Source organism: Ceratotherium simum, chromosome X (genome assembly GCF_057802395.1).
Source record: "Ceratotherium simum simum isolate JZ-2026a chromosome X, ASM5780239v1, whole genome shotgun sequence".
Classification (NCBI taxonomy): Eukaryota; Metazoa; Chordata; class Mammalia; order Perissodactyla; family Rhinocerotidae; genus Ceratotherium; species Ceratotherium simum.
This window is the reverse complement of record NC_141940.1, coordinates 36,473,210-36,497,070: the sequence shown is the minus strand read 5'-3', so window position 1 is coordinate 36,497,070 and position 23,861 is coordinate 36,473,210. Positions and strand designations below refer to the sequence as shown.

General features: G+C 38.4%; 1 protein-coding gene across 1 annotated transcript in view; it reads right to left on the bottom strand.

Annotated features, from left to right (window-relative positions):
* The window catches only part of TRPC5 (transient receptor potential cation channel subfamily C member 5), a 134,732-nt gene that overhangs the window by 2,567 nt on the left and 108,304 nt on the right, over positions 1–23,861 (bottom strand). Inside the window, exons 7-9 of the mRNA XM_004440501.3 lie at positions 2,709–2,912; positions 2,434–2,475; positions 1,311–1,400 (exon numbers count right to left, since the gene is read on the bottom strand). Of these exons, the coding sequence (XP_004440558.1) occupies positions 1,311–1,400; positions 2,434–2,475; positions 2,709–2,912 (336 nt within the window). The remainder of the gene's footprint in view (positions 1–1,310; positions 1,401–2,433; positions 2,476–2,708; positions 2,913–23,861) is intronic.

The window sequence follows — 23,861 nt, the reverse complement described above, 5'->3', positions numbered from 1 at the left end:
CATCACTTCCTCTAGAAAGCCTGTCCTGACTCCCCAAGTCCAAGTTGAGCGTCCCTCCTCTTTGTATCTCCACAACACTTTGTGTTTATCCTGTTAGAATAGTTCATCACCTTCTATTATTATTGTTTGCGTGTCGCTCCATGAGAGTAGGGGCTGGTTATATCTTGCTCATCACTGTACCCCAGCACCTAGCGGAGTGCCTGGCACATAGGAGGCCTTCAATGGATGGAGTTATGTCTATGGATTAGGATAATGGCCTTCGTATGTTCCTTAGAAAATACACATGTGTTTTGGGGTAGGGTTTCTCAATCACTTGACATGTTGAGCTCGATAATTCTTTGTTGGGGGGCTGCCCTGTGCATTGTAGAATGTTTAGTAGCCACTCTGATCTCTACCCACTAGAGGCCAATACACACACATCCTGGTGTGCTAAGATGTCCCCAGACATTGCTTGCTGAATGTGCCCTGGAAAACAAAACTGCCCCTGGTTAAGAATCACTATTTTAGGCTAAATGCTAGTATTAGGAGAATTTTAATGTTTAATGGTAGAGTTTTTTAAATCTTAGATTTAATAGTACATTTTTTTGATCTTTATCTTATATCTTTTAAGTAAAGAGGGCCTTTAAATCTCCAGGCATCTCCCCTTTGCTCTCTTGCCCCTCACCACCCATCCTTGCCACATCATTTATTTATTTATTTATTTATTTATTTATTTATTTATTTTTTTGTGAGGAAGATCAGCCCTATGCTAACATCCATGCTAATCCTCCTCTTTTTGCTGAGGAAGACTGGCTCTGAGCTAACATCTATTGCCAATCCTCCTCCTTTTTTCCCCAGAGCCCCAGTAGAGAGTTGTATGTCATAGTTGCACATCCTTCTAGTTGCTGTACGTGGGACGCGGCCTCAGCATGGCCGGAGAACCGGCGCATCGGTGCGCACCCGGGATCCGAACCCGGGACACCAGTAGTGGAGCGTGTGCACTTAATTGCTAAGCCGCGAGGCCGGCCCCCTTGCCACATAGTTTAAAGCACTCAATTTCCACACTGAGAAACATCCAGAATATTAAAAAAAAAATGCATAGGGCAGATTTCTTTTATTCATAAAGCTGATTGTCTTGTGACAGACTTTGGTAAAATCTCTCCATCTACTGGATGACAGTCTATTCTAAGAGAGAGAATAAGAATTATAGCTGGTTTAGCTGTATTATAGGCAGGTGAAATTTCATCACCAGAAACCACAAATGCTGTGAAGATTAAATGATGCTTAAGAAATGTGAAATGAGAAATTAACCCACTTCATGATTAAATTACCTTAAAATTTTCTTCTGTTAGCCCCTCATTTGTTTTGGAATTTCTTATCATAGCAGCCACATATCTTTTGACTAAATTCCTGATAACTTCCTGGAATTAGGGAAAAAAAGACATCAAGAGTCATTTAGTTTCCTTCTCAGGCTCTCAGTAAAATAAGGAACATACACAGGAAATAAAATATGCTTAGACTCTCTTTGCAATAGAAAATCCTGTCAGGATCCAGCGATCTTCTGCAAAAATCCAGTTAAGATCATTGGCTAAACAAATTATTATTATGTATCCAAATTTGGTGGCAGAGTGGGCCAGTAAGATAAAATTCATCCAAAAGGAAAATTTTCCATCCCAGCATGAGGTAAACATAGATTCACATTTTTAATTTATTTTATTTGTTCCCCAAAGCCCCAGTAGATAGTTGTATGTCATAGCTGCACATCCTTCTAGTTGCTGTATGTGGGATGCGGCCTCAGCATGGCTGGACAAGCGGTGCGTCGGTGCGCGCCCGGGATCCGAACCCGGGCCGCCAGCAGCGGAGCGCGCGCACTTAACCGCTAAGCCACAGGGCAAGCCCCAGATTCACATTTTTAGACTAATGAGACCTGAATAATCCTTGAATGGTCAGAGTCAATATCCTTTCCCTTCAGGCTGGATTAAACTTTAACCCTCCTAGTAAGATGATAGATTTTCTTCCTTTTATAAAGTGGAGAAAGTCATTCTTCAGTGTCACAAAGTCTGCTGATTTCAATGTCCATTAATGATTTAATCAAGATATTTTTCTTAGAGTCCATCTACATTCCTCATTTGCAGGGATGGCCTCTTTTTACTTAGCCTCTGGGGAATGGCACACATATGGTCACAATGCTTTATATTAGTAATGGTGATGATGATAGCTACCACTTAATGCAATGTGTCAGGCACTGTGCCAGGACACATACACACACACACACACACACACACAATCATACATACATACTCACCACTCAATTCTCACAACAACACCGTGAGTTAAGTTTTATCATCCCCATTTTACAGATGAGGAAACAGGCTCAGTGACATTAAGTGACTTGTCCAAGGTCACACAACTGGCCAAGAAATATTGTGCTTAGTCCCTGTGAGGAAGCTTTACCTGGTAATGTTGATTTTGTATCAGGCTGTCAGCATGGCGTTCCTGTAATTGAAAATGGACAGAGAGGTTATACCAGTAGTCTCCCAGCACCCCACCTACCCAAATATATTTCTAAATATTAGGACTGGAGAATAACACAGGAGCCCCTACCTGACAACCCCCCAAAGCATGTGTAGGTTGGAGCGATTCTATGATGTTTAAGATAGGGAGTATCACAAATGATGGAAGGTAGGGAACAGTTTTGTTTAAAAAGAAACAATTTTAAAAAGCCTTACTGTGAAGCTTCTCAAGTTGTGCCTTCTCCGTCTACCATCAGGGTCTCTTTTGGGGCAGAAGGTGTTGTTGAACCAGTTACCAAGGTATAGAAATGACTTGGGGCTGGGGATGATGTTGAAAGGAGGTGGCAAGGTGCCACCTTCATCAAAGTAACTCATCCAGAGTTTTGTCCTTGCAAATTTCCACTCAATATCGGCATGATCCTATGAAAGAGAGAAGTTCGAGGATTCGGGATGGGAAATTGCAAAATGCACCCATGTCACATTCTAAAAGTTCTACTTGATTCTATAGAGGGCAATCTGTCAGTAGCTGTAAAAATTCAAATTACACATACCCTGTGACCCACTACTCCCCTACTTTTAGAAATTTATCTTATCAATATACTTGCAAAAAGATGTATGTACAGGGCTGTTCACTGTAGCACTGTAGCTTGTAATAGCAAAACAACTGGCAACAACCTAAATATCCAACAGTGGGAGACTAGTTAATTTAATGATATCACATCCATAAAATGGCTTACAATATAACTATTAAAAACATAGTAGATCTATCATCATTTTATATGTAGAACATGCATGTGTGTATATGCATTTGTCCATCCATCTATAAGACCTCCAAGACCTCTAAGTGAAAAAAGCAACATAAAGCACAATATATGTGTACAATGATCCCATTTATGCAACTGAAAAACATGCTTTTATATTACATGCTTACATGTTCCATACAGGTACATACTAAACTGTCAACAGTAGTTATTTTTAAGAAGTGGGATTGGTGTGGAGAGGCTTTCTTTTTTTAAAAATATCAACGTTATTAAGGTATGATTTACAGAGTAAAATTTTAAGTGTTTGATGAGTTTTGACAAGGGTATATACTTGTGTAACCACCATCATAACCAGACACACACACACACACACACACAATTATTGGTGTACATTTGGAGGATTTTTAAGACCTGGATGGACTGATGTAACCATCACCACAATCAGGATACAAAACAGTTCTGTCACCCCCCAAAATTCCCTACTGTTGCCCCTTTGTGATCAAACTCTCTCCAACCACAAGCTCCATTCTCCGTCCCTATAGTTTACCTTTTTCAAAATGTAATATAAATGAAATCATACAGTAGGTAGCCTTTTGAGATTGGCTTGTTTCACTCAACATTAACATCTTTGAGATTCATCTATGTTTTCGCATGTATCGATAGTCCGTTCCGTTTTAGTGCTGAGTGGTTTTCCATTATACGGATGTACCACAGTTTGTTTATTCATTCACCTATTGAAGAACATTTGGGTTGTGTCCAGTTTTTAGCAATTATAAATAAAGTTGCTATGAACAGTAATGTACAGATTTTTGTGTGAGCATGAGTTTAATTTCTCTAGCTTAAATATCTAGGAGTGGTATGGCTGGGTCATGTAGTAAGTGTATGTTTAACTTTATAATAAACTGCCAAACTGTTTTCCAGAGAGGCTGTACTGTTTTTTCATTCCTACCACTTGCTCTGTATCCTCCTTAGCACTTGTTAGGTTTTTTGTTAAAGATTTTATTTTATTTATTTTTTCCCCCCAAAGCCCCAGTAGATAGTTGTATGTCATAGCTGCACATCCTTCTAGTTGCTGTATGTGGGACGCGGCCTCAGCATGGCCAGAGAAGCAGCGCGTCGGTGCGAGCCCGGGATCCGAACCCGGGTCGCCAGCAGTGGAGCGCGCTCACTTAACCACCAAGCCACGGGGCCGGCCCACTTGTTAGGTTTTTAAAGGTTAGCCATTCTATAAGATAAGTAGTGGGATCCCATTATGTTTTTTTTTTTTTTTATTTTATTTATTTTCCCCCCAAAGCCCCAGTAGACAGTTGCATGTCATAGCTGCACATCTTTCTAGCTGCTGCATGTGGGACGCGGCCTCAGCATGGCCGGAGAAGCGGTGCATTGGTGCGCGCCCGGGATCCGAACCCGGGCCGCCAGCAGCGGAGTGCACGCACTTAACCGCTAAGCCACGGGGCCAGCCCCCCATTATGGTTTTAATTTGCATTTCATAAACGGCCTATGATGTTGAGCATCTTTTCATATGCTTGTTTGCTGTCTATAGATCCTCTATAGTGAAGTGTCTGTTCAGATCCCTTGCCAATTTTATTGGGTTATTTGTTTCTTTACAGGTGGATTTTGAGTGTTTTTAATATATTCTGGATACTAACTCTTCGTCAGAAATTAACTTGCAAATGTTTTCTCCCAGTCTGCATCTTGTCTATTTATTTAATTAATGGTACCTTTCATAGACTAAACTTTTTAATTTCGATGAAGCCAAATATATCAAATTTTTGGTGGATTATGTTTTTGGTATTATATCTAAGAATTCTTTTCCTAACTCAAGGTCATGAAGATTTTCTCTTATGTTTTCCTCTATAAGTTTTATAGTTGTAAGATTTGCGTTTAGCTTTATGATACACTTTGAGTTAATTTTTGCGTAAGGGGTGAGTTTCACTTTGAAGTTCTTTTTTGTTTTGTTTTTGCCTGTGGATGACCAGTTGCCATTTGCTGAAAAGGCTATTGTTCCACTGTTGACTTGTTTTTGCACCTTTGTCAAACATCAGTTGGTCATGCTGGGACTACTGGATATCCACGTTCAAAAGAATGAAGTTGGACTACTACCTCACACCATATATGAGACTCAACTGAAAATGGATCACAGACCTAAATTTAAGAGATAAAAAGTATAAAACTCTAAGAAGGAAACTTAGGGGTAAATCTTCATGACCTTGGACAAGACAATGGTTTCTGAGAAATGACACCAAAAGCCAAGTGACTAAAGAAAAAAAAAAAGGTAAATTGGCCTTCACCAAAGTTAAAAACTTTTGTACTTCAAAGAACACCATAAAGAAAATGAAAAGACAACCCACAGAATGAGAGAAAGTAATTAAATATCATATGTCTGTTAAGGGACTTGTATCCAGAATATAAAAAGAACAATTACAACTCGACAATAAAAAGACAAACGTACCAATTTAAAAATGGCCAAAGAACTTGAATAGACATTTCCTCAAAGAAGACATACAAATGACCAACAAGCACAGGAAAAGATGCTCAACATTATTAGTCATTAGGGAGATTCAAACTGAAACCACAATGAGATACCACTTCACAACCGCTAGGATGGCTATAATCGAAAAAGACAGACAATAGCCAGTGTTGGTGAGGATATAGAGAAATTGGACCCCTCACACACTGCTGGTGGGAATGTAAAATGGTGCAGCTGCATTTCCGTTGTGATTGAACCAATGGTTATTTTGGAGTGTCTTGTTTAATATCCACTTATGTGTGAATTTGCCAAATTTCATTCTATTATTGATTTCTAATTTAATTCCATTATATTCCAAGTATGTTTGGAGAACATAGTTCTTATTATTTCAATCCTTTTACACTTAATGAGGCTTATTTTATGGACTAACATATAATCTATCTTGGAGAATGTTCCATGTGCACTTCAGAAGAATGTGTATTCTGCTGTTGTTGTGTGGATGGTTCTATAGATGTCTGCTAGGTCTAGTTGGTTTATAGTGTTGTTCAAGTCTTCTGTTTCCTTTTTGGTCATCTGTGTAGTTCTGATCATTATTGAAAGTGGAGTAATACATTCTCCAACTATTATTGTTGAATTGTCTATTTCTCCCTTCAATTCTTTGTTTTTGCTTCATGTATTTTTCAGCTCTGTAGTTAGGTGCAAATGTTTATAATTGTTATATCTTCATGATGGATTTATTGTTTTATTACTGTAAAATGTCCTTCATATTCTCTAGTAACAATTTTTATCTTTTTTTTTGTTTGATATTAGTATAGCAACTCAGCTCTCTTTTGGTTACTCTTTACATCATATATTTTTTCCCACTCTTTTACTTACAACTTACTTATATCTTTGAATCTGAAGTGTGTCTCTCTTATACAGCACATAGTTGGATCATGTGTGTTTTGTATCCAGTCTGGAAATCTCTGCCTTTTAATTGGAATGCTTAATTTAATTACATTTAATGCAATTACTGATAAAGTAGGATTTACGTGTACTGTTTTGCCATTTTCTATATGTTTCACGTCTTTTTTTCTTCCTCTATTCTTCCATTACAGATTTCTTTTGTGTTAAACAGATATTTTCTTTCTTTTTTTATTAACTGTGGTAATTGGGTTATAACATTGTATAAATTTCAGGTGTACATCATTATACTTCTATTTCTGCTTAAATTACATCATGTTCACCACCCAAATACTAATTACAATCAGTCACCACACACATAGATATGTTCTAATGTACCTTTTAATTCCATTGTTTCTTTTACTGTATTTTTTTTTGAATTATTTTCTTCACACTGACTTCTAGTGCCCATGGTTTCTGATGGAGTTGTTATCTTTTTGTCTTTCTGCTTTCAAGATTTTCTCTTTGTTTTTGACTTTGACAGTTTGACTATGATATGGATCTTTTTGTGTTTATCCGACTAGGAATTATTTGAGTTCTTGGATGTTTAGATTATTTTTGAGAAGTTTTTATCCATTATTTCTTCAAATATTCTTTCTGCCCCTTTCTCTTCTCTCCTTCTGGGACTCCCATTATGTATATGTATATGCATTTGATGATGTCTCACAGGTCTCTGAGGCTCTGTTCATTTTTTTTTTTCTATGTTTTATTTTTTATTTTTTTAAACTTTATTTATTTATTTTTCCCCCCAAAGCCCCAGTGGATAGTTGTATGTCATAGTTGCACATCCTTCTAGTTGCTGTATGTGGGACTCGGCCTCAGCATGGCCCGAGAAGCGGTGCGTCGGTGCGCGCCCGGGATCTGAACCCGGGCCGCCAGCAGCGGAGCGCGCGTGCTTAACCACTAAGCCACGAGGCCGGCCCACTGTTCATTTTTCTTCATCCTGTTTTTCTTTCTGATCCTCAGACTAGACAATGTTAATTGAGTTATCTTTAGGTTTGTTGATTCTTTCTTCTGCCAGCTCAAATCTGCTGCTGAGCCCCTCTAGTGAATTTTTCATTTCTGTTATGGTGATTTCAAATACAGAATTTCAATTTGATTTTTTTTTAATTTCTATCACTATTAATATTTTCTATTTGGTGAGATATTGTTCTCAAACTTTCCTTTAATTCTTTAGACATGATTTCCTTTAGTTCTTTGAAGATATTTAAAATAGCTGGTTTAGTCTTTACTAAAATCCAACATCTGGGCTTCCTCAAGGGAAGTTTCTATGACATCTGTTTTTTTTCTGTGTACAGACTATAGTTTCCTGTGTTTGTTTTCATGTTTTGTAATTTTGTGTTGAAACTAGACATTTTAAACAATATGTGACTACTCTGGAAATCTGATCCCCTCCTTCCAGGGTTTGGTTTTTAGTATTTGTTTAGTGACTTTCTTTGACTAATTCTGTCAAGTCTTTATTCTTTGTCATGAACAACCATTGAAGTCTCTGCTTAATTAGCCTAGTAATTAATGATTTCATTAAATGGCTTGAATCAGTAAGTCTCCCACTATTTGCTAAAAGGCTCTGTGTGTGCATAGTTTGTGTGCACAGTGACACATCCTCAATGTTCTTGCAGTTTATCATCTGTAAAGGACATATTTGGGACAATAAGGGAAATTTAAATATGGACTCCAAATTCTTAATTATTAGTGTATCAATGTTAAATTTCTTGAGTTTGATAATGATATTGTGATAATTTTGTAGACTATATACTGCAATATTTGGAGTGAAATGTCATCATGTTGGCAATTTACTTTCAAAGGTTTCTAAAAAAAATCCTTGGACCCCACCATATGTATATAGTGGTGAGAGCTTTGTTTGTTTCAGGGGCCACATTAACTTATGATTCATATCCACCAACTTTTAACTTAAAACAATGCCAAATAAGATGGTTAGTGTGGTAGGCAATATAATGGCCCCTAAAGATGTCCTTGTTCTCATCCCTGGGTCTTGTTAATCTGTTACATGGAAAGGGGGAATTAAGGTTGCTGATCAGCTGACCTTGAGATGACAAGATTATCCTGAATTATCTGGGTGAGCCCAATGTAATCACAAGGATGTTTATAAGTGAAAGAGGGAGGCAGGAGAGTCAGAGTCAGAGTGATGCGATGTGAGAAATAACCAGCTATTGCTGGCTTTGAAGATGGAAAAGGGCCATGAACCAAGAAGGCAGGCAGCCTCAAAAGGCTGAAAAAGGCAAGAAAATGTAAAAAGGCAAGAAAATGTATTTTCCAGTAAATTCTATAGAAAGGAAGGCCAACACCTTGATTTTAGCCCAGTGAGACCCATTTCAGACGTCTGACCTCCAGAACTGTAAAATAAGAAATTTGTGTTGTTTCAAGCCCCTAAATTTGTGGTCATTTGCTACAGTAGGAATAGAAAACTAATACAGTTATGTATAGAAGAAGAGAGACTATCTTTAGGAGACAGAAATAGTAAATGTTATTGGATACTAAATTTGGCTGAAAGTTTCTTGGAAGTTAAATAAAAAAGAGCAACAGCCTGAATCAGTTATTAAGTTTTAGTTGTTTTGACAAAAGAAATTGAATGTATCTGCAGAGACAACATGTTTTTCTAGAACCATTGTTACAGATACTCTGGGGTGAAATGGGTTCTAGAATATGGAAACAATATAGTCTCCACTGTCAAAAGTGTACAGTGTAAGAAAATGAAAATCTTTCTTTACTAGCACATGAGATCTTAAAAAGGAAAGCTATGCCTTGCACTGTTTGGCTTAAATTAGTTTCTGAGTGAACATTCAGTCTGTCAGTGAATCCTAGAATTTGCTCCTTGGCCTTTCAGATGTTCCATGAAGGCTTTCATTTTGCTTTCCAAGGGAGCAGTGCTTAGCTATCATATTAAAAGATTAGCAGATTGAGTTCGCGAGTGACATCCAGTAGAATAGGGATTTTTAAACCTGATTCCATGGATGAAGTTAATGGAGTCAATGAATCTATTAAAATTGTATGTAAAATATTGGGTGTTTTTAATTTTTCTGGGCTTTCATCATATTCTTAGAGGAGTCTGCACCCGCCCCCCCCAAATGATTAAGAACCACTGAAGTAGAGGACTCTGTTGATTTCTGAGATGCTCATTGCCTGTTTCTGAATAATAGCTACTAACCAAATGTTAATGGATAAATCAAGGATACTTTTTAATCTTCTCTAGAAGGGACTAAATGGCTTTGGGTCAAGTAAGCAGTAAGTTCAAAACAAAAATAAAACTCTAGATTGAACTTAAGGTACTTATTAGACCCACTGCTAGATTTTGTTATTTCATGAGTTAATAAAGAAGCACGTATATTACCATATCACAAATTTGTTTTTTTAATATTTTGATAACTGAGTTGAAATATAATTTCTTTCTTTTGTAATTCCATATATTTTGTTTTGATGTAGCCCAATTTATCTAAACATCAATTTAGTTTTTTCTTTTGACACTTATGCTTTTGCTGTGCTAATCTTTTTTTAACTGAAATACATTTGACATATAACATTGTGTTAATTTAGGGTGTACAACATGTTGATTTCATACATTTATATATTGTGATATGATTGCCATCGTAGCGATAGTTAGCAGCTCTATACATCACATAATTATCATTTCTTTTTAGTGGTTGGAATAATTAAGATCTAGTCTCTTAGCATGTTTGATGATTATAATACAATATTGTTGTGTGTATTCACTATACTGTGCATTAGATCTCTAGGACTTATTTACTACTAATTGCAAGTTTGTACCCTTAAACAACAATGAATCATACACTTTAAAAGATGAATTTTATGGTATGTGGATTATATCTCAATAAAGCTGTTACCAAAAAATAAACTCTTAGAAGAAAACATAGGAGTAAATTTTCATGACCTTATGTTAGTCAATGGTTTCTTAGAGTTCATAGATAGCAATGCTGCTGTACTCATCTTTTAAAGTGTACAATTCAGTAATTTTTAATATATTCACAAAGTTGAGCAACAATCATTACTACCTATTTTAGAACATTTTCATCACTCCAAAAAGAAACCTTTATCCATTAGCAGTCACTACCCAGTACTCCCTCCCCACCCCATAGGCCCTGTCAACCACTAATTTACTTTTGTCTGTATGGATTTATCTATTTTTAATATTTCATTTAAATGGAATCATATAATATTGGTCCTTTGTGTGTGAATTCTTTTACTTAGCATAATGTTTTCAAGGTTCATCCATGTTGTAGCATCTATCAAGACTTCATTCCTTTCTATGGCTGAATAATATTATATTTTCATTGTATGGACATACCGCATCTTGTTTATCTATTCATCAGTTGATGGTAATTTGGGTTGTTTCCACTTTCCTATTATGAATAATACTGCTATGAATATTTCTGTACAAATTTTTGTGTGGACATATGCTTTTAATTCTCTTGGGTATATATCTAGGAGTAGAATTGCTGGGTTGTATGGTAACTGTATGTTTAATTGTATGAGAAATTGCCGTACTGTTTTTTAAAATGGCTGCACCATTTTACATTCCCACAAGCAATGTATGAGGGTTCCAATTTATTCACATTCTCACCAATACTTGTTACAGTCCATGTTTTTTGTTATAGTCATCCTAGAGCATGTGAAGTGGTATCTCATTCTGGTTTTGATTTGCATTTCCCTAATGCTGAATGACGTTGAGAATGTTATCAATGTGCTCGTTGGCCACTTGTATATCTTATTTGGAGAAATGTCTATTCATATATTTTGCCCATTTTTAAAATCTAGGGTGAGAGCTTGGCATTAGAAACAGGTGTTTTGGCTGATGTTGGGGTACTGAGATAACTTATACTGGGATGGCAGGAGTGATGACAATTTTAATGACCTCACCTCTCCATTCCTCAACTATTGTCAAATAATACATCACTCCTGAGGGAGAATTCTGTGAAAGCAAAGAAAAAAAAAGATAGCACTGAAAGAAATATTGTACTTTGTATCATCTTATTTCTTTCAGATGACAAACTCATAACAAGCCTGCATACTCTATCTATCTATCTATCTATCTTTCTATATCTTTTAATCTGTCTGTCCATCCTAGAGTTAGAATTTACAAGTGAAATGGTCATCACAGGGATAAATATTGACATATTTATTGAGTTGAAAAATGAAGTCATCCTTTTTGAGACAAAAGAAATACGATTTAGCCAATTGGTTTGGAAATGATGACTGGTTTTGCCAGTTAGCCTATGTGACAGATATTTTTTATAAATTGCTAATGCAGCTCCAAAGTTTTGGTAAAATTGTCTTTAAAACATGTGATAAGAAACAAGAATTTTATGAAAAACGTTCTATTGGTAAAGGTGTATTAAAATTAATAAAATTTCTATTTTCCATATCATGAATTTATATTAGCATGTTGAGTTAAACAAAGTGCCTCTAAGTAAAAGAGTAAATGATATATTTAATAATTATTTGATAAGTCTTAGTAAAGCCTTTTTGGTTTTATCCCCAAATTTAGCAGCTTAAAACAACAAACATTTATTATCTCACAGTTTCTGTGGGTCAGGAATCTAGGTGTGGCAAGTTGTGTGCCTCTGGTTTAAGAACTCTTACAAGGGTATAATCCAGTTATTGGCTAGAGCTGTGGTCTGATCTGAAGCCCAGATTGAGGGAGGATTCTCTTCCAAAGTCGCTCACGTGGTTGTTGACAGGATTCAGTTTTTAATAGGCTGTTGGACTGAGGACCTTAGTCCCTTGCTGGCTATTGGCCAGAGACCTCCCTCAGTTCCTTGCCATATGGGCCTCTCCATAGGACAGCTCATAACATGGCAGCAGGCTTCCCTCAGAGGGACTGAGAGAGAAAAGCCATGGTCTTTTCATAACCTAATCTCTGAAGTGACATCACTTTTGCCATAATATATTTGTTAGGTCCAGCTCACACTCAAAGGCAGAAGATTGCATAAGGTCCAGCCCACACTCGAGGGGAGAAGATTGCATAAGGACTCAAATGCTAGGAAGTGGAGATCACTGGGGCATCTCAGAGGCTTCCTATGACAGTATTACTTCCCAGAAATTGAGAAACTGAATGGCTGTAATCTTGGGTAATAAATCCTTTTCTAAGTCATGTGGTTTCTAATTGTTTGTCTTCAAGAAAATTTAAGGAGAACCTAATAAAGTTGTCAGATGATAAATTGTTAAAAATATTATTTTACAAAAAATCATTATATGACTTTTTGGCACATAACTCAGTTCAAGAAAATTGAGTGACAATAGCATAATAAAACTCTATCCATTCACATATACTTATTGATATGAAAAAGGTTTCTTAGCACTCACTTTTATAAAAATGGAAACTAAACATATAATTGAAGCTGAATCCTGTTCCTGCATATTAGCCAATATTCTGTGGATATAATAACTAGTTGGAAGAAAACCCCCACTCACATCTTTAAGAAATGCACTTCTAATAAGAATGTAATTTTATGTCTAATAGTTATTTACCAAAATTTGTATTTGTGTTCTTTAAAGCAGTTTTATATGGCTAATAATTGAATAATAACTAAGTTCAGAAGAAATTTTTTTAACATTTATTACCTTCTGGCCACAGGTAATAAAAAATTAAAATTCAATGTATACTTTTGTTATGAAGAAATATGATAGGGTGATCCATAATAAAAGATTTAAAAACACAAAAATTTTATAACATTAGGATGAAATCCTAATGTTATAAATTAGGGGTATGTGGAATGGAAATAAAAATTCAAGGAGAAAAAGAAATGATGTCAACTTTCTGCCCTTAAAGAAGAATTTAGCCATTTATTTTTTAAAAACATGGTTATGAGTAACAAATCACTATGGTATTCAGATTCCATTGGATACATTTAAATGAGTAACTGGAAAATTTTATTTTAAATGTCAATATTTACCATATTCCAGAAATTACATTCTTTTTTAAAATTTTTAATTTTTTTTTTATTTTTACTTTTCTGGTGAGCCCTGAGCTAACATCTGTTGCCAATCTTCCTCTTTTTGCTGAGGAAGATGGTCCCTGAGCTAACATCTGTGCCAGTCTTCCTCTACTTTGCATATGGGACACCGCCACAGCATGGCTTGATGAGCAGTGCGTTTAAGTCTGCACTTGGGATCCGAATCCACGAACCCTGGGGCCACCGAAGCAGAGCACACAAACTTAACTACTATGCCACTGGGCCGGCCCCAGAAATTACATTCTTTACAATTGTTTAAACTTATAATGAAATATCTAGATGTCAACCCAAAAATATGATTTTTTTCCTCCAAGTTCATTAGAGGGTGTACCAGCAAAAGGTTTGAATGACCTTGATGAGACCCAGAACTAAGACAGCTTCAATATAAAAATTGCATGCGCGTGCACACGCGCGCACACACACACACACAATTATGGAAATAGTCACTATCATTGCCCTGAAATCCTGCCCTGGGAGACAATGGTGCTATAGGCAACTTGGGATGCAGAGGAGGATAGGAGGTAAGGGCAGTATGGAGTAGTGAGAGGCAGCCTGCCATTATGGAAAGAGCAGGGTTTTTGGAGTCAAATAAACCAGGGTTTGAAATAGTGCTCTATTTACTAGCTGTATGACTTCAGACCAGTCAATCCAAATCTCTGAGTCATGTTTTTCTCAACTATTAAAATAGAGGAAAATACCTACCAAGCTGAATTGTTGTAGAAGTCAATGTAAAATATCTAGGCTACTGTTTGGTGTATAGTAAGACCTATATAATTGTTGCTTCCTTCCCCTACATTTCTGAGCCTATAATACCAGAAACAAACTTTGAATTTTCATTTTACCCTTTGATATCCCAGATTAGCCAGTCTTCCATCTATGGAATGTTTCTCTAGCTCTTGAAATGAAGTAGGTATTCAATAAGTGTTTCTTAAAATGAACTGAGTCACATTTTCAAACACAGAATTCCATCTCTAGACAAGTTTGAAAAGGGAGAATGATGATACAGGTCCTATGAGTATTCAGCTATTTTCTAATAATCTTGGCTAGACGTCGTGGTATCTGGAAATACTCTTACTGGTTTTTTTTAATCCCTATGTGAGTTTTGCTTTTCGTTTGTGTGCTTATTTTAAACAATAAGCAGTCATATCCTTTTTTAAAAAAAAGTTTTATGAAGGTCTGAGGAGAAAAAAGTATTTTATTTTGACATAGAATAGAATAATGCAGTGTGCCAAGTTATAAACCACAGGCATCTTTTTTGAACCTAGGAGGCTTTCTGGTGCCCCTCATTGTGCCTACTCCACTCAGGTGAGGATATGCTTTTGGCTAAACATTTTGAAAACAGCTCAAGAACCCCAGTTGCTACCATGTCATTCCACAAGTGCTCAGGTGAGCTTAGGTTGGGAATTACTATGTAATAATTTAGCAGAAAAGTTAGTGAAAAGTATCATCTCAACAGTCCTATTCCATTCATTTATCACGTATCAATTCATCATCCACCTATGCTTTCATTCGTTGATTTCTATGTTGAGCAACAGCTATAATTCAGGCACTTTGCTAGGTGCTGGGTATAGAGAGATGACTGTTCAGTGGTGGTGGTGGGAATACCACACAGAACACAATTAGAATACAGAGGTAACACCTGAATCCTGAAGATGGGGAAATAATAGACTACCTGGCAGGATTGGTTAAACATTGTGAGCTATAAAGAGATGAGTAAGGTAAGTATTCATTCATTAAACAAATATATATCGACTGCCTGCTAGATGCTAAGTGTTGGAATTGTAGCAGTGAATAATATGTAGGAGAAGATGATTTGGTGTGTATAAATCTGTTTTATTTTCATCCCTCGAGCTAATTTGAATTGCAAGGGTTATAGATGGGGCTTTTGAGGTTGTATTTATCTAAAATTTCCCTAAAAATATGATGTCCAAGAGGTTTTCATTTATTTGCATGGGGCTAGCCTTTCACCTTATGTCATAGACAAATAAGACACTGGCTTTTTCTTTGCTTATTGTCAGTGTTTGGTGGTGATGCCCTCTCCTACTATCTGCCCTACCCTCTCTACCCAACTATGGCTTTTGAACATTCTCCAAGATCAGCCCCGGCTGGGTGCTTTTCTGTAAGACATAACCTACACAACCACAGGCTGTGGTTCTTCCTCTTCTCAACTTTCCAAAAATTTCAGGACTCTTGTGCTACCATAATATGCTCTTAATGACACATAGCCTTACATATGTGTTCTAGTTCATGTGTGTGCCCTGCATTGCCTTTGAGATTGTTAGGTCCTGAAGAGCAGGCCAGGGCTTCTGTTTATTTTAGCTCCTTTCACAGTGCCAGTGTAATGTACTGTGACTGTAGAGCATATCCTCAAATGTTGTTGACTTGCTCCGATTCTGAACACATGGCCACAGCTAGGTCAAATGAACATGTCTGTTCAATTTCACATTTCACAACAAATCCAAGCTCAAGGTTATTTTCCTTGCAATCAAACCAGAAGGCCAATTTCTTACCAGTTTTTGACAAATTCTTATGAACTCTCTCAGATCTCCTGCCAGCAACCATCTTGCCCTAGCAAATTGGAAAGCTTTATAACAATGCAAAGGGAGAGTGGCAGGCACAGACATGGCAGAGCAGAGTTAATAATAACTGTTAAGGAGAAAAGCTACTCCCAGGAATCTTGGGCCCAATGGCAGGCTGGTTGGAGGGATATTTTGGGGAGGGGGATATTTTGGCATGCTTCACATTAACTAGTAGCTGCTTACTTCATTTGGGCATAAGACCAGCTCTGTTTCCCTATGATGGGACAGCAACACAAATCACTGTGACATACACACACCAAATTGAGGCAAGAGAATTCATTTCCCTGGCATCTCAAGGAACGTCCACTTCACTTGGACTGCTGTCTTCACCTGGTAGAATTCGAGCGTGCTTCTCAAATGTTGGTGTGCATCAGAATCATATGGGGCATTTGTTAAAAATGCAGATTTCTGAACCTCACCAGACATTATACATTGTATTGTAGTTTTGCCTCAGGGATAAAAATGCAATTTTAAAAAGATGTAAGCATTTAAAATATATCATAGTTTTTGTAACTCCATTTTTGTTTTAATTTATTTTAAAAATATACAGGTATCTTCAAAATAGGGAAGTAGCCCAGGCCTCCCACAACCTCTTGGAGGCCCTGAAGTAGAGAAAGTCTCCTCAGTGAGTATTACCATACCTCTCCATGCCCTCACCTCCAACTTATTACACATGTACAGTGGTCTAGAGGGGAGCCACTTCCCTGTCACTAAGTAGCCAGCAATCCTCCTTTCTTCCCCAAGGGTGCCAGGTCTTTAGAATTTCCTGTTCTAATCATTCTGGGGCCTGCTGGGAATGACTTTGATATTGGTTTATCTAGTTTAGAGCCCTTGTAGCAACCTAATGCAAGTACACAAACTCAGCTGCAAAACATCAGGGCGAAAAAGAGAGCTCTCCCTCCAGCATCAACTCACTGCCCATTCATCACCTCCAATACTCCCTCGCACCTTAGCACTGATGCCCCCCAATAGCTCATTTTAAGCCTTCCCAAACTGCAAAAGCCCCCTCAGTGGGTGCTATAAACAGATCCTTCTCCCTGCTGAACATGTGCAGTTGCCCAACAGGCAGCCATTATGTCTGTCCCCCTACCCTACCCCCAATCCCCAGGCATGAAACGGCTGCTAATCTGTCTCCCCAGTTATGTTGCTGGGTGGTTGGAATTACTGCTCTGACCTTTCAAGGACTTGGTGTGTGTTACTTTTTTACCGGTTACCCAGCTTACCACCCTGTAACAACCTTAGCTCCAGTGCACAAATTCAGGTGCTAAACCTCAGAATGCAAGCCCCAGCTCCATTCTGGCTCACCCGTCCTCATGCTCCCAACTCACTCCCCTCACATTCCATTACTGATACCAACCAATATCCTGTCTTGTTGCTTCAAGAGCAATCCCAGCTGTTTGCAGATGGGGATTAGAAAGCAGGGAAGGCACTGCAAAAGGTGTTATATCTGAGCTGGGCCTTGAGAGATTGGCAGGATTTCTCCAAGCAGAGATGGAGAGAAAGAATTTTCCAGAATGAGGCAGCAGTATACAAAGTCAGGAAAAGTAGAGAGGTTGAGCATGACCACTGAAGCTGAATGAACTACTGAGGATTCCTTTACATCAGTGGTTCTCAAATTTCAGTGGGTATTAGATTCGCCTACCGTGCTTGCTAAAATGCAGATTCCTGGGTCCCATTTCAAACCTACAAAAACTGATGCTGTGCAGGTGGGAGGCTCGAGAATCTACATTATTTAACAAGCTTCTTTGGGTGATTTTGATACAGGTGATTGTGGATGACACCTTCAGATATGCAGGGATTCTACCTGCTGGTCCAGATGTATTCAGCAGGCCAAAGCAGCAGACCAGCAGCTCTTCCTCCTTCTTCCTTGTCTGCCCCTGGCTACCCACCCTCCATCCCTCCATCGACGGGACAGTGAGAAGCAGGTATGTTTGTGCACCCCTGAAGATAATGTTGTCAGGCCACCCAGCAAGATGAAGAAGACTGGCTTATCAAGCTACTATGGAAAGAAGACAGTGGGGAGGAAGGACAAAGACAGAATCAGTAACTGATAGTCTCCCCAGCCTTTCCTAATGTGGGCACAATACAGCCAAAGAGATGACCTTCCTCATGAATGGTGGCGGAGGGGAGAAAAATGATATTTGGTGGTTATTCAGGCTTGGCACTCTCTGGTCTTTATTTTTTGAAGGGGGTGCTGATCATGTTTATTTAACACTTTCTGCAGAATTTATTTTTTTCTTTCAGTTTTATTGAGATATAATTGACATATAGCACTATATAAGTTTAAGGTGTGCAGCATAATGACTTGACATACATATATTGTGAAATGGTTACCACAATACAGCAGTGTTAACTACAGTCATCATGTTGTACATTTCATCCCCAGTATTTATTTATCTTATAACTGAAAGTTTGTACTTTTTGACCCCCTTCATCCAATTCCCCCACACCCCACCCCTTGCCTCTGGTAACCACAAATCTGATATCTTTTTCTATGAGTTTTTTTTTTTTTTTTTAGATTCCACATATAAATGATATCATACAGTATTTGTCTTTCTCTGTCTGATTTTTCTCACTTAGCCCAATGCGCTCAAGGTCCATCCATGTTGTCTTTCTAAGGAGAAGGCAGGAAGCTGCCTTGTACTGAGGACAATAAAAGTGGTCGAACAAAAGACAATTGCAAATTGATCCAGTGCATTAGGTCCCTGAGACTGCAGAAGGATTTACTTTCCATCTTCTAAAATTGTCCTGCAAGGTCCTCACAAGCATCACTTGGTTTTATTGAGAGACTATTTAGTATACGGAACACAAGCGCACTCATAAAAACAATACAGGTCATAAACAATGGAGCATAATTATCTTTCCCTCTCTGGTTCCAAGGGATGTGGCAGGAAAAGTAGCAAACAAGTCAGTGAGAGCACTGGGTCTTCAGGATTCCCTCCTCTGTGATCCACTTCTGACCCACTCTATTGCTTTCAAAGAAATCATCTACATTCTGAGAGTTAGAATGAAATTTGGGCAGTTTTTAATTCATAATTTTTCATGAAATCAACCGGTAGGATTGCAGTGCTTCTTCAGTCCCTCACTACCTCCTCTGTAGTCACCTTGCCAGTTTCAATTTTTCTCTTCCTCTTGTCCTCTCCACTCTACCATAAGGTGGGGTGGAGGAATGAGACGAAAATAAGAGGGCTCAGGGTAATTGGATGCTGGATATTAAAAAATGTGGTTCTTTCCCAATAGACACCACCACTATCCATTGTTATGTGAAGAAGGTGGGGCCTCAGTGGAGTAGGACACAGTATGGATAAGTTTTGATTGAGGAATAGGATGGAGAGAGAAGTTGGGAGGAGGATGCTCTGTGTAAGGTTAGAAAGAACAGCACCATAGAAGCCTCTGGGTAACATAAAATAAGTATATCATAGTTAAGACTTGAAAATAAACCATGTTACTTTCTCTAGGCCTCTAGTTTATCACTGCAAAAACATATTCTTATGATATCTCAGGTGGTCCTCAAAGGAAATAAGCTCTAATTGGACTCCCAGGCCCCACTGAGCTCACACGGTGGAACAATTATCCTCCCTGCATCCTGACAAGGGGTGCTGGCAGTCATGGGATGAGGATTCTTTTAGTGCTTTCTGGAGCTACTGCCGTCTCTACATAAGTGCTTTCTGGCCAGTTTCAAACACAATGGACCAGAAAATGAAATGCCAAGTGTTTTACCTTTTAGCTTGCCCCTGGGAAAGGGCCATCAGATAGCTAGTACTTCACATTTTTTCTAGAGTTTTACGCTTTTCCAAGTGCTTTTGCATACTTTCTCTCATTTGATTCTCACACTCACCCTGCAAAGTTGTCAGGACACCAATTATTATCTTGTACAGATGTGGCAACTGAGGTCTGGAGAGAGAAATTACTTCTCGAGGGTCACACATCTAGTTAGTGGTAAAGTAGATCCAGAATCTGAGTCTTCTGACCTTTGCTTCTGCTCAAATCTGTCACTCACTTGGTTCACTTATTGTCTATGGGGATGGTGTTCAGACAGGAGCATCCCTCACAGGATTCAGTGAGATAACGCTTGGAAAGCTACACCTTTCTTCAACATCCTGCCACACTCCACCCCTCATCAGAAGCTCCAAGTAGCCTGACCTTCTTGTGTCCTTATTTCCAAATCCCTGTATCTGCTCCTCACTCTCCTGCTAGCCCTTCTGAGCCTTGGTATGGGCTCGCCAATACCCACTGAACAAAGTCTCCTTTGACCCTCTCTCACATCCCCAACTGAATTGCAACTCAAAGCTTTACTCCCCCAGGAGCTTCCCTAGAGTGACTGAAGGCATAATGACCTGGATAAAAGGGGAGGGAATGGGGGAAGATTTTTTCCTTTTATATTTTAATTGTGTTTGTTCCTAGACAAGAAAACAGAGCTGGCTTATTCTCATCTGTCGGTGCTCAGCTCAAATATCACCTCCTCAGAGAGACCTTCCCTGAGCAACCAACTTAGAGTGGGCTTTTCTTTCACTCGCGTACCAGTCGTCACAGATCATTAATGAATGAGTGTCTATTTACTTATTCTTAGGCTCTCCAGTAGAAGGAAAGCCCATTGAGGTTAGGAACTTTGTCTTATTCACTATTGCAGTCCTACAGCCCATTGCAGAGCCTGGCAGAGGGCAGGTGTATGATGGATTTTTGTTAAAGGAATTAATTGAAGATCCAAAGGCAGATATGTAAGGGAAGGGAGCATCAGTATTGTGTATCATTTTTCAAACATATCATCTTATTTAGTCTTCACAACAGCCTGATGAGGTAGGTTCTACTACTAGTTCCATTTTACAGATAAGGCTCACCAAAGCGAAAAAAAAACTTGTCTAAGGACACACAGCTAGAAACTGGTGGACCACAATTCAAATCTGGATTGGGCTGACTCTAGAACCCAAGCTCTTAACCGTTAAGGTTTACTGTCTCTTTGGGAAGTGCACTTAGTGGGATTTCACACTAAGCAGCATACTCACTCCTGCGTGTCAGAAAGGTACCTGCAAAAGGTGCAGAAACGGCCTGACCACGGCTCTGAGATTTCTGACAAACATCCCTCTTTAAACTTGGCCAGGCCTCTGTCTGCCCAGGTTTCTCTCCTGCTTGTTTTCTTCAGCTTTTTCTGCATCAGAAGAGACCTTTGCAGGGCTCCTACATTCAGCTGTGCAGGTCAAACATTGCACAATTCTGGGAGCACCATTCACAGCAGATGTGGCAGTCCTGAAGCCCACTGAACTGCTTGTCACCTTTTCTGGGGTCTCCAGAAATGTAAATTGAGCCCTTCAAAGAGAGACAGATTGTTCTGCCTGGCTGCATCTTTCACTTGGGGAGTGGGGGAACTTTTTCCTTTAGGAGGACAGATGGTGGTGAGAGGGGTGGTTTGCTGAGGTTGCCCTGCAGTTTTTGGAGATAACTGGGACTAAGCCAATCAGGGCTTTCATTTCTGAGCCTGGGCGGAAGAGAGAAGTGTGTCTTATCACCTGGGCATGGGAAAATCTATAGGTCTGTCCAGATTTGGGATTGTTACTGGTCTCATATACTTAGATTGTCATAGCATGTCTTCCAACTTCCAGCCTCACTTATCGAGAGCTTACTTTTAATCTCCCAGGCCATACTTCTATATTTTAGATTGCTTCTGAACATCGTCTGTGGCGTCACTGAGCCTGAATTCACCCTGACCTAATTCCTTGCACATAGCAGACTCTCAAGTCCTTACAGAAGGATGAATGAATGAATGAATGAATGAACGAACTTGCCATGTAACCCCAGGTAAGTTGCAACCTTTGGAAGCTTATTTCCCCTCTGTAACATGAAGATAATAGTGCCTACTTTCACAGAGTTCTTGTGAGAATCCAAGAAAACAATATATACAAATGTGCTTTGGAAAGTATAAAGCACTGTATTAACTATAATTATGAAATCCATCATCTAGGCAGAATTCCTTTCGATTAGATCATGCCCCTACCCATTGCCATAGGATTTATTGATCTCCAAACACTAAACACTTACAATGGATATAAATCTACATCATGTATTTTTTTTAACATGGGTGACAAACTATAGATCGGAGATTTCCCCAAGCTTCTCCCTAGTAATCAGTGAAAAAGTATGTATTGAGTACCTACTATGTGTCCCACGTTTTACTAGGGACCAGGGAAATATAAAGAAAACCTAAAGCAGAGCCCCTGTCTTCAGGAAGCTTCAGTCTGCAAAGGTAGAAAAGAGATACATTTTGAAACAGTTAGAGTAGGGGTGGTGAGACTACAGCCTGCAGGCCCACTCTGGCCTGCCACTTGCTTTTGTATAGCTGGTGAGCTAAGAATGGTTGTTACATTTTTAAATGGTTGAAAAAAAATCAAAAGTAGAATAATATTTTTTGACACTTGAAAATTACATGAATTTCAAATTTCAGTGACCATAAATAAAGTTTTATTGGCACACAGTCATGCCCATTTGTTTACGTATTTTCTATGGCTTCTTTCACATTACAAGAGCAGAACTGAATAGTTGTGACAGAGATCTTATAGTCCACAAAGCCTAACATATTCACTATCTGCCCCTTTACAGAAAACATTTGCCAAACCCTGCACTAGAGGACAATAAGCTTAGGTTTTGTCACCTTTGTCAGTTGCCATTTTCACACTTCAAAATATTCTGGGAAGTCATATGCATTAAAAATTCATTAATTTGTTCATGTATTCAATAGATATTAAGTGAGGGCCTACTATGTGTCAGACAGTGTATCCTGGTTAATGATGGAGGAACTTCAGCATAAAGTATCTTTGCATTGGTCAGTTTTCCTGTATGAAATAAAGTATTAAGAGGAAAACCCTGTGGCATAACCTCCTAGAGGATCCATCAGGTGGTGGAAATTTCTCTGTACCTCTAGGAATCTTTACTGCTAGGCCAATGGGAACTTCGATGGAGTCAGTTGAGAGGATTCTAATTCCAGCCGTCCAAACCTTCTTTAATAATTGGTGTTGATTTTCTAATGAATGAGGAGGCCCACAATGCTTTCTTTTCTTTTACTATGGGAAATTCCTGATATACCTCATTTATTAAGAACAGCTTTGAGATAAATATATTTCTCATCAAGCCCTCATGATTAGCTCATAATTTTATAGGCCCAAGTACTTCTATAAGTTCAAACACTTAGGACAAATTGGAAAAGAGAACAGAGGAAAAAGCAAAATCCTGTGGTGGAAGAAAAAAGATAAGAAAGAGAGAAATACAATTACCTTTCTCCCCCATTTTTACTCTTAGATTTCCTCTACTTTCTTCTTTTAAACAGAAGCAGATTTACCTTGACAGCTGAGATAATATAATTTTGCTGTCAGATCTCAAGTAAAAGGCAGAGTAATGCAGTGGGTTGTAACCTCTGATGCTCTTTCTGGGTATTTTGACTTCTGTGTTGTAGCTAAATGATACCTCCTGGCCCATGCTGTCTCTCACATTGAGCGGGGCTAAAACATAGGGCTCCAGTGACTGCAGGAAGAGAAGGAGCTTATTAATATTAATAACTCAGAGCTCACATTTAGTTTCTAAACCTCAAGCTGCTCAGAAATTAAAGAACATTTGTATCACTTAGCTTTCCAGTCAACTGA